At 40.8% G+C, this 16,999-nt stretch overlaps 1 protein-coding gene across 27 annotated transcripts in view; it reads left to right on the top strand.

The window, feature by feature from the left end:
* The window catches only part of NRXN3 (neurexin 3), a 1,710,573-nt gene that overhangs the window by 639,956 nt on the left and 1,053,618 nt on the right, over positions 1 to 16,999 (top strand). For 23 of the 27 annotated variants that reach the window (XM_059057591.2, XM_067027951.1, XM_067027962.1 and 20 more), the window contains 2 exons: positions 527 to 730; positions 6,974 to 7,000. In XM_059057591.2, coding sequence (XP_058913574.1) covers positions 527 to 730; positions 6,974 to 7,000 — 231 coding nt within the window. The remainder of the gene's footprint in view (positions 1 to 526; positions 731 to 6,973; positions 7,001 to 16,999) is intronic. The other 4 variants (XM_067027973.1, XM_067027953.1, XM_067027952.1 and 1 more) reach the window with 1 other exon arrangement.

The following is a 16,999-nucleotide window of genomic DNA, read 5'->3' as shown; positions in this document are numbered from 1 at the left end:
AAACTTCTACAAGGCCTGGCCACTGGAGATGTTACGGGGCCTGGCTGTGCTGCCGCTCTTTTCTTTTTCTAGCAGCACTCTGGCGAGTATGTATTCGTCCGCTGTGGTGGTTATAAACTGCTGCTTTCCCCCCCGTTCTTCATGAACTATTTACAGGTCTCAAATTTTGTTTAGTGTCTTGTTTTTCTTTGTCGTGTCTACAGCATACAGAATCACTACCATCTGTGAGGGCATTTTCACTTTTGCAAGATGCCTTCACATCCATTATGTCAAGTGGTACCACTGACAAGTCAGTGAGCGTGGTGGGGCAGGGACCAGTGCCATCAGATGCCTTTTACAAATGAGGACATAGAACCTCAGAGTTTAAGGGGTCTGCATACAGCTTAAAAGGGGCAGTGGAGGTCTAGCAAGCACAGGCCACCTGTCTCCTAAGTTGGTGCCCTCTCCTTCTACTCTGCTTACCCTGGAAGCACAGGCAGACCCTGGCACCCTTCATCCTGACGATCCCCCCCTCTCTTCTCTGCAGAGGCGTCCATCCTGAGCTACGACGGCAGCATGTACATGAAGATCGTCATGCCCGTGGTCATGCACACCGAGGCAGAGGACGTGTCCTTCCGCTTCATGTCCCAGCGAGCTTACGGGCTGCTGGTGGCTACTACCTCCAGGGACTCTGCTGACACCCTGCGTTTGGAGCTGGACGGGGGGCGCGTCAAGCTCATGGTTAACTTAGGTATCGTATGAAGTCCCCTCTTGCCACTCTGTTTGGGCTTGTCTTCCCTTTCTTTTCTGATTTTCATTGGTTTGACTGAACTCTTTGTTTGTTTCTTGAAATGTAGCCGCTCACCTCTTGTTCAATAGGCCAAGGATAAATCCCAACAGCAACAAACACCTTCTCCTTGTTTTTGCATGAGGTTTTGATGTCGGTTTCTGGTTTCTGACAGTGGTGGTTTCTTTACTAGAAGATTTGCTTTCTAAGTTTCCTTTCTCGGTTTTTTGAGTCGTTGAGCTTTGTGTAAAACACGCTACTTTGGTCCATCTTTTGATCAGTCACATTCCCATTAAGTCCAACGCCTTGGTCACCACTCAAAACAGTCAAAGCAGAGGACTGGGACAGGGCATGAGATGGAAGCAAAATGGGAGGGTGGTGTTTGAGAGAATGAAGCCATGTGAGTGGGCTGAGAAATGCATTGTGTGAAGCTCCACAAGGACTGTTCACATGGGAGATTCTGGTGGCCTTGATGACACTAGTGTCTCCTTATATTTACTTTCTCCTAGTGGGGAGCAGAAGTCACATAACTTCTGTTGTCCCGTCGGGGAAAAATTCTATACGTTTAGAGTCTCTGACACGTGGAAGGATGGTGTGGCTCCTCATATGTATCCCTGCTTCCTTCCTGACATTCCTACCCTCACTAGACAACCCTTTTTATAAAAATTATTAAGTCACACTGTTACCAGTTACTCTGTTCTTGTATAATACATACCCGTTTTTCCTTAGTGTTGAAAAATTATGACAGTTTCAAATTTGTAGCTTTATTGAGAGAGGACCTAATGTTCTTCTACTGTAACTACCTATAATGATACTTTGGAAATCCCTCTTTTATGGCCTCACATCCTCTCAGGCTGCTGACCTTCTTGACTGGATTCTAATCAATCTTCTATGGAGAGTGAGGACCTCTTGGTTTTTGGAAGGAAAAAAAAGCAATCTCTATTTTTGCTGATTTTACTCAGTAGAAAGTCAGTGCCCTGTGTTGACAAGGATGAGTGATACAGCTGAGCTCAAACTTTCTAAGCCTCTGATTTGTTTGGCTGTGTAGAATATGTTTAGATACACAACTCCTTCATAAAGATGTCAGTGGAATGGCTTGTCAGAGGCATGGAGAAGACATGATGGACAAATGTATCAGATGCAGGACGATACACAACCCCACGTGGCCGGTGGGAAGGTGGGAAATCAATACCAGTCTTACCTGCTGTCAGGTCAACGGGTCACTCTTGAAAAATGCCTATACGACAATCCTAAAAATCTCTAGGGCACAGAAGACTGTTTTGAGCAGTGGCTTGTTTAGTTGTGTCTCTCTCTCTCTCTCTTTTTTTTTTTTTTTTTTTTCCAAGTTGCAGCTTTTACAACACTATGCCCTTTTTCTTTTCCAAGCACATTTGATTTCTGTTGTCAGTGTGTCTCTTGGTTTTTCTTTGGTTTGTGTATGTGTGTGTTTGGTTATTTGGGGTTTTGTTTTTCTCTTTTGCTAGATCTTTGTGGGTGTTCTTGAGTTTCCAATCCTCCCCACCATCAGCCATGGTAAATCAAAAGATGGTATTCAACCCTTCAAAGGCCCAAAGCCTGCGGCCCGCATAGCAAACAGCCTTGAGAACAGAGTGTACTGAGCAGCCTGCAGGGACTGGCATTCCCCTGTCCCCCTCACCTTCCCCTCCCTACACCATCCTCCCCACCTGAAACCACCACCAGTAGCCCGCTGTCAAGTTCTCTGAAAAACAACAGAAGAAAGAAAAAATAACCCCTCCCACAACTAAAACGAAAACAAATGTGACCTCCTAGCTAGCTCACAGAAGAGAAGATAGGGTCAGTTTTTAACTGTCTATTTCAAGGTAAGAGAGAGCCAGAGATAGAAGGAATATTCAGCCCCGTGGGGTCCTGGGGAAATGCACATTGCCTTTAAACAGACAACTTTTTTTTTTTTTTTCCTTTTTAGATGTTGTTTTGTAAGATTAGAAGGCCAACTATGACAGGTCTCACACCTTAGAAGGAAAAATGGAGGTGGAGGGAGATAAAAGGGGATGAAGAGAGAGATGAACAGGTTTTCTCTGTCTCTCTTTCTCTCTCCCTCTCTGTCTCTCTCTCTCTCTCCCTCTCTGTCTCTCTCTCTCTCTCTCTCTCTCACACACACACACACACACACACACACACACACAGTCATAGATCCCAGGTGTATTCCTAGAAGCATTATTTTTGCATTTTAAACTGTCACGAAAATCTGGGAGGTGTGCTTTTTTAAAAGACTCTGCTTCTGCCTCCTGGCTCCTTTCTGCACATGATCAGTGTAGCTCATCCTAAGTTGAGGCATCTTAGGCAAAAGAGCACTGTGCTTCTCTAGAAACAATGGTCACTTCTTTTTTCCCTGAAGGGTATGGTTCACCACAGTTACTGGTTTGAATTTACTTTCTTTCAAACCTAACACAGAAAACTGAACTTAAATTCCTTGTACATGTGTACACAACTCTTCATACTCATGCTTTGTTTGAAGGTTCTCTTCCCCCCCTCCCCAGAATATAGCCCTTCATAAATGCTTTTCTTCTCCTTGTCATGAATCCATATTACCCTTTTTTTTTCATTATAGTAGAAAACATCTCCAAGCAGAGTGTGCATTTACGTACACAATCCCCAAAACTAATTTCAAAGGATCCCTCCCTCCATTTAAGTCTTTTCTAGCACAGGCACGAATGATATTCCAGTTTATTTCAAATTGTTCACACATATAAGGTCATGATATGAATGTCTGTATTTTTCTGATATAACGTGTCCCTTAAATATCAAGGGGACTAGGCTTTTCCAAGGGCCTTGCTTTCTGAAGATAGCCAGCCGTGGCAGTAGCAGCCATGAGCAATGTCCAGCTACACATAGCACGTTTTTAAAAGCTTTGAGGTTGGCCATTGACCAATCATATTTTTATCTCTTAGTATTAAAAGATATAATAATAATTTTTAATATTATAGTATTTTTAAATATTTTGAAAACCTTATTTTAATCTCACAGTAACTTTCTGAGATAAATCAATAGTGTTTTTATGATTGCTTGATAGATGTGAAACAAAGAAAGTAGGTCACAGAGGTGGGACTACCCATGTTTCTAAACTACTCAGTCATCATGGGTTATCTGTTACCTCCACAGATCAATACTGTGGATTAGCGATGTGACAGACTTAATGACTTCTAACTGCTTTCAGGATGCTCACCTTTTAAACATGCGTGGAAGGCATCTTTTTCTTAGTGCTTGGTTTGAATTGAGCCATACAGCAGAAAAGTCAATCAGTATTGGTACAGCCTCATTCATGGGCCTGTAAGAATCCTCAGCAGAATGCAGGCAACCCTTCTTCAGTGGTGGAGGCTTGTAGGCAGTGCCATGCAGCTTGGTTAATTGCATTCAGATTCTCCAGATGTTCTCTCTCTGGAAACATGGACTTGCAGACTACTGTTTACTGTATGTACCACTGAAGACACATAAAACTCCTAGAAACATTCACCTCTTCCATGTTCAACCTGAAGCTCATTAATATAGAAAATAATAATTTCTCCTTATTTACTAAAATTAAATGAAAAAACTGAAACAGAATGAACAGCACACACACACATACCCACATCCCTCAAATACCATGCCAAGGCTCAGGCAGAGAGAGAACTTCGGCTGCTACTGGAGATCTAAAGGAAGTTGCCTTCCCAGCTCAGTTCTTCTGATTCATTTTTCATTAAAAAAATACATCATCACTATCAAGACCACCCTCTCAGACCCTGTGAACAAGGAACTGGGGTAGATTTTTCTCCTCAAACTTATTCTTCAAGTAAAGTAGCAAAATAATTTTTTACTTCTTGACTTAATATACCCAATTTTCTGCTATCTTGAAAGCTCCAAGTCCTCACGTTGTTTTTTTTGTTTGTTTTTGTTTTTTGCGGTACGCGGGCCTCTCACTGTTGTGGCCTCTCCCGTTGCAGAGCACAGGCTCCGGACGCGCAGGCTCAGCGGCCATGGCTCACGGGCCCAGCCGCCCCGCGGCATGTGGGATCTTCCCGGACCGGGGCACGAACCCGTGTCCCCTGCATCGGCAGGCGGACCCTCAACCACTGCGCCACCAGGGAAGCCCCTCACGTTGTTTTAAAGACACCATTCAGTTCATGGAACCACTTGAGTGAACCCAGAAGGACAAGCCCAACCCAACACCTCTGCCTAGACCAGGTCCTTGACTACGAATAAATCCTCAGCAGCACAGAAACCAAAGCAGAAAACCACTTCTTGTTTAAAGTTCTTGGGGCTGTTGCTTTAGGCTTACTCTTTCCCTTTCCCTCTCTGAAGCACACCCATACTTCTCCTTCCCCTCTTTCCTGAATCCATCAGTGAGGGGCATTTCTCTAGCCTTGGGTGATGGTAGGCAAACTGGCAGCCGAGGCCCCACCTCCTCCTCCCTCCCTGCCCTCCCCTTTCCCAGTCCTCACCAGGGGCATGGCCTCCTCTGTCCGGTGATCGTACCAGTTGCTCCAGGGCTGTTTGCTCCCACTTTTCTGTTGCGGTTGACGACACATGACAAACCTAACCGCACGAAACCAAACCCAGATTTTTTCTCAAGAGATGTTCTTCTGGGGAACAAATAAGCTTCCTGCCCCCTTCCTCAGAACGCTTGGGTGTTATAAATTGCTCCTATCTGGATTCACGTAGTTTCATTCTGCCCTGTCATTTGCCACTGGTTTCTTTCTCGCTTTCTTAAAATGGTTTACTTCAGGAAATTCAAATCGTGGCATTATCTTCCACAAGTCCTCCAAAACTATTGGGTTAACCTTAGCTAGAAGAAAAGCACAGTTTCTAACTGTATTTTTTTCCTGTAATTTTCTCCTGCTCTTTATCGTTTCACTTCTACCTTTTAATGTCTGGCTTTAAACAAATTCTTATAGGAATTCCCACAATTGAAAACCAAACTTAGGTTCAACTGGGCAGCCTGGTAACAGTTAACCGGAGGCACTTCTCTGACCGTCTGCCCAACCCCTCCCAACACCCATTGACTCTGCTCTAGACCTGTTACGCTGTGTGTCCCTGACTCCAAACAGATATTAATAAAAGGGTAGATACTCTGATCTCTGGCACAAAATACCTTGTCTGGTGACCAGCACAAGAAAATTAGCCACCCTTTATTCCCTCTCTTTCCCATTAAAAAAAAAAGAATGTTCCTTCTTCAAGATGCAGGATCACAGAGTGCAATAGGTAGGATGTCAAAGGTGCCCAAGACCTCCTCCCCACGTGCCTGTCTCGCCTTCTCCTCAAATGCTGTGGGCGCTTCATTCAGCCTGAGCATTCAGGCAGGAAGACGGAGATGGGCTTCATGAGCGGGTTGGTCCGGGGGCCTTTGAAACCACAGCAGAGACCCCAGTCAATTATGATAACATCATACAACTCCTTTTACCCAGCACCTGAGCCCGCCTCTCTAAAATCTGGGATGGGTGTTTGTGCGGTTAGCTGTTTGCAAGTGGCCATTTTATGACAGAAAATGACCAGGTGGTGTTAACCCTTTCCTCACCTCTGAGGATAGTGGCAAATCTGCCTACATAAATTTCTATAGCATTTGGGGCCTGACCTGAGGAGAGAGGGTGGAGGGAGTTTGGTTTTAGAAAAAGAGAAAGGGTTAAACACTGCACTGAGAAACTTTATGGACAGATTTTTTTAAATGGTACAATATGGTCAGACTGGTGATATATCTTTGAAACACTAAAACAAAAATTATCTTGATGCTACTTTTAAAGATAAATTTTAAGAAAAACCAATTGTAGAGGGAAACAAACTAAAACCTGCATTTGGTGGGGAAATTTTGGCAGTATTTTCCAAGTTTAACAAAATTAATATTTCAAAGTCCAGTTTTGAAATACTTTATATAAGTGAATAGGATTTTTGAAAGAAAAAAAAGAAGCCTACTCGGTGTCTCTTGTGGATATATATGTATACCAGTATATATCTCTATACATACGTGTATATATATATGTGTGTGTGTGTATATATATATGTATCCAACTTTACTAATCAATATACTGTACATATACACCCACCCTTAAACTTATGCATACTGTATATATATATATAAAATGGCCACATTTCTTGCGTGTGTCTGTCCCCGGAAGGGTGGACTGATTGTTTTTGGATGTCTGCAGCTGTTACCTTGAAGGATGCAATTTCATCTTTCATTTATTTTTCCCCATCTAGACTGTATCAGGATAAACTGTAACTCCAGTAAGTTTTCCCTCAAGTTTCATTTTGTTCTTTAAAAAAAAAAAAAGAAAACTGACTTTATTTTGTTTACTGTTTTATGAGCTGTTTTTTATTTGAATTATTTTATTTTTTGACAGTGGAGTTGGGGGGAACTGGGGTTGACACGCTGAAGGGTTGGGATGATGGTTTGGGCTGAGCGTGGCCCAGGGTGTGGTTTCGGAATTGCGGCAGGTCCTCTCTTCTTTCCTTGCATTTGTTCTATATGCAGAAAAGGAGGAAAGAGGACCTGGATAATGACATAGTTTGAAAATGAATTGAAATGGTAATTTGTTGTTTTGGGAAAATAACTCTCAGGGGTGGACCAAAAGCATTAGAGCAACCAGAATGCACTTCTCCACTACCAAAAGCTTCAGAAAATGAAAGCAAAGTTCATGACCCACAAGCTGGCTGCCAACTCTGACTTTTCTTTCTTGGCATTTATCGCTGTAGGGTTTTTTGTTTTGTTTTTGTTTTTTCCCTAAGGAGGGTGGGCGAAGCATTGCTCTTGGTAATAATGTCACATTTTAACCAAAGACTTGAGATAACATTCTAGCTCTTCTGAATAAAGAATGGCAGACTATTATTTTTAACCTTATTCCATTCAAATATTCCACCTCTTGAAGAAGGGTCTTAATGAGGAACAGGCTGAGTACTACTCACGCATTTCTTCCTCTGTCTCAGAAGTGCACGTTAACTGGAGCCATGAAGTAGGGGAATGGGAGGCGAAGGAGGAAAGATGGGCTTGAGGGAAAGAGTAGAACTAGGTGATAAAAAGGAAGAAATATACTTTGAGCTCTATAGCGTGTTATATTAGTTAAGGCAATTAAATAACAATTAAGCAACTAGGTTAATTGGTTAGGGTGAGAAGCTACAACAGACAATCCCAGCATTTCAATGGCTCAACAGAAAAGGTTTCTTTCTTGTTCTGGCAAAGTCCAGTGCCAGTTGAGCAGCTCTCCTGGTCAGCTCTCTTCAAAGAAGTAATTCAGGCATCTAAGATTCTTCCATGAGTTGGGTTCAGCAACCTTGGAGTTTTTCACTTCCCGTTCTATCCATAGGGAAGAGAGAGAGAGCTTGGATAGTTATGCAGTATGTTTTATTGCCTTGCCTGAAAATGCCATACATCACTTCTGCTTATATTTTGTCAGACATGGTTCCCTCCTAAACTCAGAGGAAACTGGGAAATGCAGTCTTCCTGTGGACCAGGAAGACAAAATTGGCCTGATTGAGCATCTAACACACATGATTCTCAGTATCATCCTCTGATTCTTTGCTTCTTTCCTTGCTAGGGTCTTTCTGTAGGAACAAACTCAGAAAAGGAGATCGGCTCTTGCATTTCATTTACTTGTTTATCCCATCCTTCTAAAAATTTTAAAGGTGTTAGCTGGTTTAACCTTCTTTCTTGGGAGATGTATTATCAGGATGACGAACTAATAAAGCCCAAATCCACTTCTGGGTGGCAAATGTTCCATATGAATGAACAACAACAACAAAAAGAGATGGAAATAATTGATACAAGCAACAGCTTCCTAAAGTACAGTGCTTTCTGCTTGTCTTGGCATCACTTTCAGTTAATTTAAGCAATGTCCTATATTGCTGTGTTTAAATATTTCTAATTAGCCAGAAATTTCTCATGATATTTAGATCATTACAAGTCTAATTGAAACATCCTTTTTCTCCAAAGACTGGCATTTTCTCTTTCTTTAAGCAGCTTTATTGATATATAATTTCCATACCACAGAGTTCATCCATTGTAAGCCTATACAGTTCAGTGATTTTTTTATTAAATTTCTAGGGTTGTCCAAATATCACCATATTCACATTTTAGAACATTTCCAACACTCCCCAAATTTCTCTTATGTCCTTTTGCAGTTAATCCCTTCTCCTACCCATAGTCCTAGACAGCTGTTGGTCTGCTTTTGTCTCTATAAACTTGCCTTTTCTGGGCATTTTGTATAAACAGAATCATGTAACATGTAGTCATCTGTGTCTGGCTTCTTAAAAATATATAGCATATCTATAGAGAACTTCTTCTTTTCCTTTTGCATTAGTTTCCAGAAGGAAATAAGATGAAAGCTGAGCATGAAGGTGGAAAACGTCTTCCAGAGTTGAATCTGGCACCTTCTGGCTTCAGAGACTTATTTGCAGAACAGAGAACTGAGGGAGTTAATTTGATCAGGGTATCAGGGCCTGCTTTTTGTGTTCTATCCATACTTTATCTTACATTTAATTCCATATATTCCATCTGATCAGCCATGGAGAGTCATCATAAGACAAGTTCCCAAATTCTTTCTCCTGGGATACAGTGATTCTCCTCCAGGACACAGATGCCAGCAGATTTTCTAAGCCTGATAAAATATTTTCTATTCAGAGCCACCAAAAGCAGCATCGAGAGGAAATGCACACAGCAAAGGTGTGTTCCTGACTTTGATCACAGAGTAGAAAGAATATAACTGGTTTAAATCAATATTTAGGTAAAAAGCCAAGATTGGATTTTGAAAAATCAATTTTGAATTCTCATGATAAATCTTTAACATACTAAGGAAGTTAGTTTTGGTGAAAGCATCAGAGAAAGAATACATAGTGCCCACTAGTTGCACAGGGGTTGAATAGAAACAAAACAAAACAAAACACAAGCTCCTCAAACTAATCTAAGTCCTTTAATGCTGAGGTGTATAGATGTGTACCCAGGGTAATGTAGAGTCACAAAGTATATGTGATACATTTTCTTGAAGTTAATTGTTGATTTGGAGTGAAAACTTGAATTGAAAGCAAAGTGATATATGATGCAGAAGAATGGAAATACAAATGAATCTTATTTAATAGATAAATCTTATTCTTATGTTTTAAGAAAAAACATAAGAATTCAAAGACCTATCATTTTTATTGTGTATCTTCTCTATTCCATTCCCACCATTATTGGCCCTTGGGTACAAAAGTTTGAGAAGACTATACAACTAAATTAGGAGATAAAACAGTTACGGGTGACTAGAACTTCCAAACCCCTCTTCTCACACGTATATCAGAGTTCATAGTTCAACCTGTTATAGAATCTCAAGTTGTTTCTGTAATCTCAAGTTGTGCGGATCCTGTCTCTTACACAGTTTTTCACTGGAAGAGTACAAGAAATAAGATTGATTTGCAGCCTGAACGTGAGAGGGAAGGACTTTCCACTTACTCCTGAGCTCCAGCTGGCATTTCAGTAACTGTCATAGGGTGTAACTGCTCAAGTTGCAACACAAAACTTTTTTCTCTTGAAGGGACATAGTGAATTAAACTTTTAAGTTTGGATATAAGTTCATGAATTTTTCCAGTTAATTCATTTTTAGAATGCCTGTTCTGTGAAAAGTCAGTCAGGTAACATTACTGAATGACATCATGTGTTTTTTTTTTTTCCTGTTCATCTGCCTCAAAATATTGTTCGTTCAGGGAAATGGCTATTTCCAAGGGTTTATGTGACTGTCTTTTTAATGGCAAGAAGAACATGAAGAAGGACCATCTTCCAGTGTGAGGAGAAAACAACCGGACATGATAGAGGGCAGTGATCACAAGACAAAAGCCTTTTTCCTTTTGGCTTTCTTGGCTGGCCCAGGTATCTGTCAGTAACTGATACAGCTCCATGACAAGGGTTTCCAAGAAGCAGAAACAATTTTCTAATCGGGTTCTCTGTCTTTCTCCCTTTCTTACTTTTCTCTTTTCCAGTACTTTGTCTTTCCCCATAATATCTATGATTTACTTATCATTACTCATTCCAAATCTTACTACCCCTGCTTTCCAGATCCTGCAAGAATACCACACCATAAACTCTTCTCAGGCTGTTATCACCAAACGTTTATTAGAGACTGTGCCAATCAAAGTCTTTGGTTGAATCGGGGATACGCTACGTTTGATTCATCTGCCAGGGGTGGTATTTCAAAATAGGTAGTAAGGAAATTTCCAGTTTAGAACTGACTTTAAAACTGCAGAAGAGCAGCAGAGTTGGCAGTCATCATGGTGGGTTGAACTCCAGGGTGACCTGGAGCGCAGCTAAAGAAAACAGGGCTGCTTTCTGGGGGTTTCTGGAGGAAATCACTCATTCCTGCGGTTCCAGTTCCATGAGGCTTGGCAGTACCTAAGAGGCGTGCAGTTCTGAAAACAGGTATGAACTTCTTGTTGATCTCGTGCGTGTTTGCTCAAACGAAAGTCTGTAAAATGGTTTGTCGTCTTTAACCTCGTCTGATTGTGACTCTGCCCTACGATTTCCTATAGCCCCTCCTTCATCCCACCCCTTTTAAGCTGTGTGCTATATGAATGAATACAGTGACCTCATATTGATTAAATATGAGTATAGTGTGAATGAATATAGTGAACACAAATGAATGAATATCAGTTCCCCCCCCCCCTTTTCCAATCTTTCTCTCTCAAAGGCTGATTCCTCTGTGTGTGGCCGTTTTCTCAATCCTTCTGGAAAGGAGGGCATATATCGCATGAAAGTTGTGAGGAAATCGTGCGTTTTGTGTATATGCCTGATTATTTAGGTATATGTAGAGCTCCCCCCAGTTACTTTGAACTTGAAACCTTACTACTTTACCTGTGATAAGATTAATTGTTTCCTTCTTTGACATACAAGAATATACTGACCTTAAAACGATGGAGTGCTACAAAGTAGTCATTTGTGTCTGAGAACAGCTTTTATAATCTTGTCCACTTCCCACAGACTCTGTAATCTTTGAGTCATAGAGATGCACGGTAATATACGAGCTGCCAAGGAAATAATATCCCAAGGATGTTACATGGCTCCAAGTCATGCCTCTGAAAGCTACTAGTATTTACTAAATATCCCTTCTCTTGCACTTCCTCTGCCTCGCACCTGTTTTTTTTTGCTTTTTGCCTTCGCTTCTGTGCTTTGGGTTTCTGAGCAGACTCAATGCCAGTGTTTTGGCAAAGCCGACAGGGTGTGTGGGTGGTTCTTGCTTAATGTAGGCATTAAAATTTATTACACTGGACTTCTGGTTTTCTTCTCTTTTTCTCTGTCTTCCCTGTCTGTGGTACCGGAATAAGTGACGTCATCTTTAGGCCAACTTCATCTAGAAATCCCAGAGCTGACTTGTTTAGCTTATCCCTGTAACTCAGAAACGCTTACCTCAGGTCAGCCAGGAAGGCTGACTTCTTCATTATTAAGTCCCTGCGAAGAAAACTGTGTAGAACCTCTCTGGTGTCCGTTCCAAGGTTTGGATCACCATTGCTGTCAGCCTGATCCTACCACTTCTCTTAGTAGAGTTTTAGTGAAGGTGGAAAACATCACAAAGCAGAATCTTATATCCAATAATGTATTAGCCTTTATCCAGCTGTCAGCAGCACACCTGAGACTTTGTTCTTTTTAATGGAACGATTATGGTGTACTTCAACTTTTACCAAAACCTGAATTCTAAAAGGTAACACATAATTTTGTTTCCCTTTGGAATGTCTTATATTTCTTGTGACATATAAAATACCCCATGTGTAAGTTTATTCATAGTATCAATAACAGGCAGATTTGTCTGTGATAGTAGGATGCTTCCTAAACATTGAGTATCACAAAGAGCAAAAGGCCTCTGGAGCCAAATAGGCTGGGTTCAACCCTTTCTATACCACTAATGAGTTTTGTGTCTGTGGACAATTTACTTTAACCCTCAGTTTCCTCAGTTGTAAAAATGGGCATAATTACAGTATCTGCGTCTTTGAGTAAGAACAGAAGCTAGAACGTAACATGTGCTAAATGTGTGGTGATGGTGACAGTTTGGGTGATGATGAGGATGACTAGTATTAGCAGGAGTATTTCAACTGAAAAGATGATCTTTTGAGAACTGTTTTTCTTCAAGAAGGGACACCTGTGTATTCTTAAAACCATCCTTGGTAGCTTAATAGATGCCAGTAAAATGAGCATCCTACTTCCTTCAGTCTGTTACTCAGGGCAATAATAAACTCTTTTCAAGGCCATCAAAGTTGCATTGGATTCTGCATCAATAGCATTACTAATACTGTTGACGAGAACATCACATTTTGTCCCCCCTCAGTGCGTTATGATAAACAAATACTTCATGTTAACCCAGAACTAATGAAAATATTTTGGTTTTATGAGTTCTTCTGTTTTTCTCTTGGAGACTCTGATATCATTTTAATAAAAGCTTAATAGTGTTCTAAAATGAAAATATTATCTTTAAAGTACACAGATATGATTCAATGATATCATATTTGTGACTTTAATATCTTCTAATATCAATTTTGTATAATCTAAACAGGAGCTAAAATAAAAGAGAGTCAGAGAAATAAGAGTTTTTGCAGCAATGTTCTGGCTAAGAACATTACTGTCTGCCTGGCTTCCTTGGCACATTCCTGGCATGGATTTAAAAGTCATCAAGTTTATTCAGACCATTGTGAGAAAGGAGGGCTAGTTCACCAAGAGGAGAAGAGGGTCATACCCTTCTTAGGAGATCTTGTATTTTGGTTTCAACCCGTTTGTTGAAGCATCGCATAAGTCAGTATGTTAAGAGATTCACATGCGGACCTTTGGGTACTTGAAATTACACATATTCCATACACATACGCAAAGGCTGGTGGTTCAGGCCGTATCAGATTTATACATGATGCCCAGAGAAGTAGAGAATTAAAGATCATTTAGCAGTTAGAGCTACACTACCATCCATCCCCAAATTCTGAGAATGTCCTTTGAGCACAGGTTAGGAGAGAGAAAAACAGAAGAAGGAACGTCTCTTTCAGTGGCTTTAGCTAAGACCACTTTTTCTGTGATTTGAAACTGATCCCTGGGCTCTAACATGCAAATCTATCACCTTTTGGTCTGCTTCTCTTATGTACAGTGGGCTCCTGGTATGGAAAAGTCCACTCAGGAAGGTATTTTAACATTTGTAATCCATCTGGATTTTAGAAAGGATAAAGGGATTGGGATCAAGCACCCAATTAAAGAGTAGACAGAAGTGAGACTGAAGCATTATATTATAAATAAGTGGCTTCCCAAGGAGAGTGTTTTGTCTCATAGAAGGAAGAAGCAGAGGAAATAGCAAAGGAGATGGAAAAAACAAAGAAGTTAAAACACACTTCACGAAGTATATAGATATAAGCAAAGTTGATAGAGTTATTGAATTCTAGAGAAGGTTGATAAATAAAGGAGTAAAATTTCTCTATCTTAACATCCTAAAAATGAGCAAACACCTTGTCAATTTAGGAATGATCTATGGTGAACTGAACTGTCTGGGAAGAGCGGCGATATAGACTCCTAGAACTGTTTACAATCACAGTTCAAGCCACTGTACTTTTCCATTAAATTAGTGTACATAGTTTGGAGATATGTACATATATATAGTGATATCTTATGTCAACACAGCCTAAATTTTTTTTTTTTTTTTTGCGGTACGCAGGCCTCTCACTGCTGTGGCCTCTCCCGTTGCGGAGCACAGGCTCCGGACGCGCAGGCGCAGCGGCCATGGCTCACGGGCCCAGCCGCTCCGCGGCACGTGGGATCTTCCCGGACCGGGGCACGAACCCGTGTCCCCTGCATCGGCAGGCGGGCTCTCAAACACTGCGCCACCAGGGAAGCCCAGCCTAAAATTTTTATGCTGATATCTGGCCACTGTAGGATTTTCATGACCTGAAGCTACCTTGGACATAGTGTATACTTAAAAAATAATTAAGTCACTGAGATAATGAATTGTACCCATTTCTCTACCTTAATTTATTATTTTTACAAGTACTCTTAGGAATCAATACAGAGATACAAGCCGGAAAAATATAAACTACAACTCTTTGTTTTGTTGTCATTCTAAAAGGAAGAAAAATAACTGGAGTGAATTTGTTCTTTTATCCCTAATAATCTGAAAGAATAAATATTATTTTCTCTGTAAAGCAGGGAACTTCAGACAAAAGGAAGGTTTTCATGAAATCCAATTTGGCCAGGCTTTGGCTGGAGTCAGAAGAATTTCATGAAGGAAGGTGAATGTGTATCAGTAAATATCACATGTTGCCACTCTTTGTTCACTTATTTGATGAAAATTTCCTGAGAGTTAACTGGGTTCCAGGTGTTGATGTCAGTTTTAGGGATTTCTACTGTGGATTTCCAAGGAAAATGCAGAAGGAATCCTCATAGACTAGGCGCACCCCCATTTCCCCCTCATTTTCTGTTTCTCTTAGAGAAATTGAAACTCAGATGTATGTACCTTTAAAATCCAGATAAGTTTCTCATAGATTTTATTCAGCAGCGGTTCATTTCAGTATTCCATTCAACATAATGGTTTCTTTTTTTCACAATGTATGTATGTTCCTAGTGCTGAGGCCCTGAACACTGGGTCTCCTTAGTCCCATCTTCTTCCTTATTTTCCTTTTTCTGTGTTGGCTTGTCCTCCTGCATCTGACCACCTGCTTAGAGCCATACAAAATGTCAACAGCTGAGGTTTCAGGTGCTTTAATTTTGACTATAAATGGTGTTTCTGCTTGTTCTTCTACAGTTTGAAAATGTCTTTTTATACTCCGATCCATTTTATTTGTCTAATTGGCGCAGTAAGGTTTACAAGGTGACAGGTTCACTAAGTATTAGTGTTAGGCACAGTTGTTTATATTTAGGAACAGTTTATATTTTGAAAATTAGGAAGGATCACTTTATCAGTGAGGTGTAGTACATGTAGTAACCATTTGGCAAGTTAACATTACCATCCAAACCCTTTATTCCTGTTTGATAACAAGATAAATGCATCAGTGAATATACTGCTTTTTTTGTTGCTTTTCACTATATAGTATATATATAGTGCAGCAGGTTTCACTCATACATTATTTAGGAGAAGATTATAATTTGAATTATGGAATTTCTGGAACGGTTAACGACAAAGTGCAAGTCTCCCTACTGATTCAGAGCATCTCAACAAACAGAGTTTTTCTCAGTTTTAGAATCAATTTTGGGAAGAAAACTTAGACACCAGGGGATGTTGCTTCTGAAAGAAACAGAGTAATTTTCTGGCTGTTCTATTGATTAAGTGACTAAAATCACAAGGCTTTCTTCTAACTGGATGTTTATTAGAAGTTAGAGAAATAAATCTTAAAGGGGATGTTTACATTTTCCTTCTGAAAATGAAGTTGTTTCAGATTACATCTGATTATATAATATTTGTATACAAAACAATTTTGCTGTCATCCCCAAAGGCTTGTGAAAGCAAGAGGTGTATGGTGCTTAGTTACAATAATCTAAGTCTTCCTGAATGGCTGACATTATATTTCAATAGGAAGATGTTAAAAGGCGTGTGTTCTAAAAGAGAGACAAAACGTAATAGAGGTCGTATCCCCTGAAGCAAAGTCTCTGAACAGTTACGAGTTCAGGATCCTCCCAGTAGGCCTGTCGGGGGCATATATTTAAATACTAACATATTACAAATGGAGAAGCCAAGGCTTTTGGAGGGTGCGTGCATTGCATAAGGTCTCGGGGTGATTAGTGGCACGCATGAGTCTTCAAAAATTTCATTTTCTGATTCTTTTTTTTTTTTTTGTGGTACGCGGGCCTCTCACTGTTGTGGCCTCTCCCGTTGCGGAGCACAGGCTCCCGACGCACAGGCTCAGAGGCCATGGCTCACGGGCCCAGCCGCTCCGCGGCATGTGGGATCTTCCCGGACCCGGGCACGAACCCGTGTCTCCTGCATCGGCAGGCGGATTCTCAACCACTGCGCCACCAGGGAAGCCCCATTTTCTGATTCTTAATCAAATGAGCACTATTTGTCACCTAAGTTGCAGTCTTTTAATGATGCTACGAGACATGATATTCTTCAGAATTAGTTTTTGAAAATGCGGGGTGGGGAGGGAAACCACTGCAAAGATACCAGATTGGGAAGGATATTGTGACCTAAGCTCTTCGTTGTTGGGCGAATAGCATTATGAATAGAGTGAAGTTTAGTTCGGAAGTCTAGGAGATGACAGAGAAATGAAATTCATGTTACCCTCAAGCGTGGGCAGGATAGAATCTAAAGC

Source organism: Kogia breviceps, chromosome 3 (assembly GCF_026419965.1).
Source record: "Kogia breviceps isolate mKogBre1 chromosome 3, mKogBre1 haplotype 1, whole genome shotgun sequence".
In the NCBI taxonomy this organism is placed as follows: Eukaryota; Metazoa; Chordata; class Mammalia; order Artiodactyla; family Physeteridae; genus Kogia; species Kogia breviceps.
The sequence above is the reverse complement of the archived record's forward strand: the minus strand, read 5'-3'. Positions and strand labels throughout refer to the sequence as shown.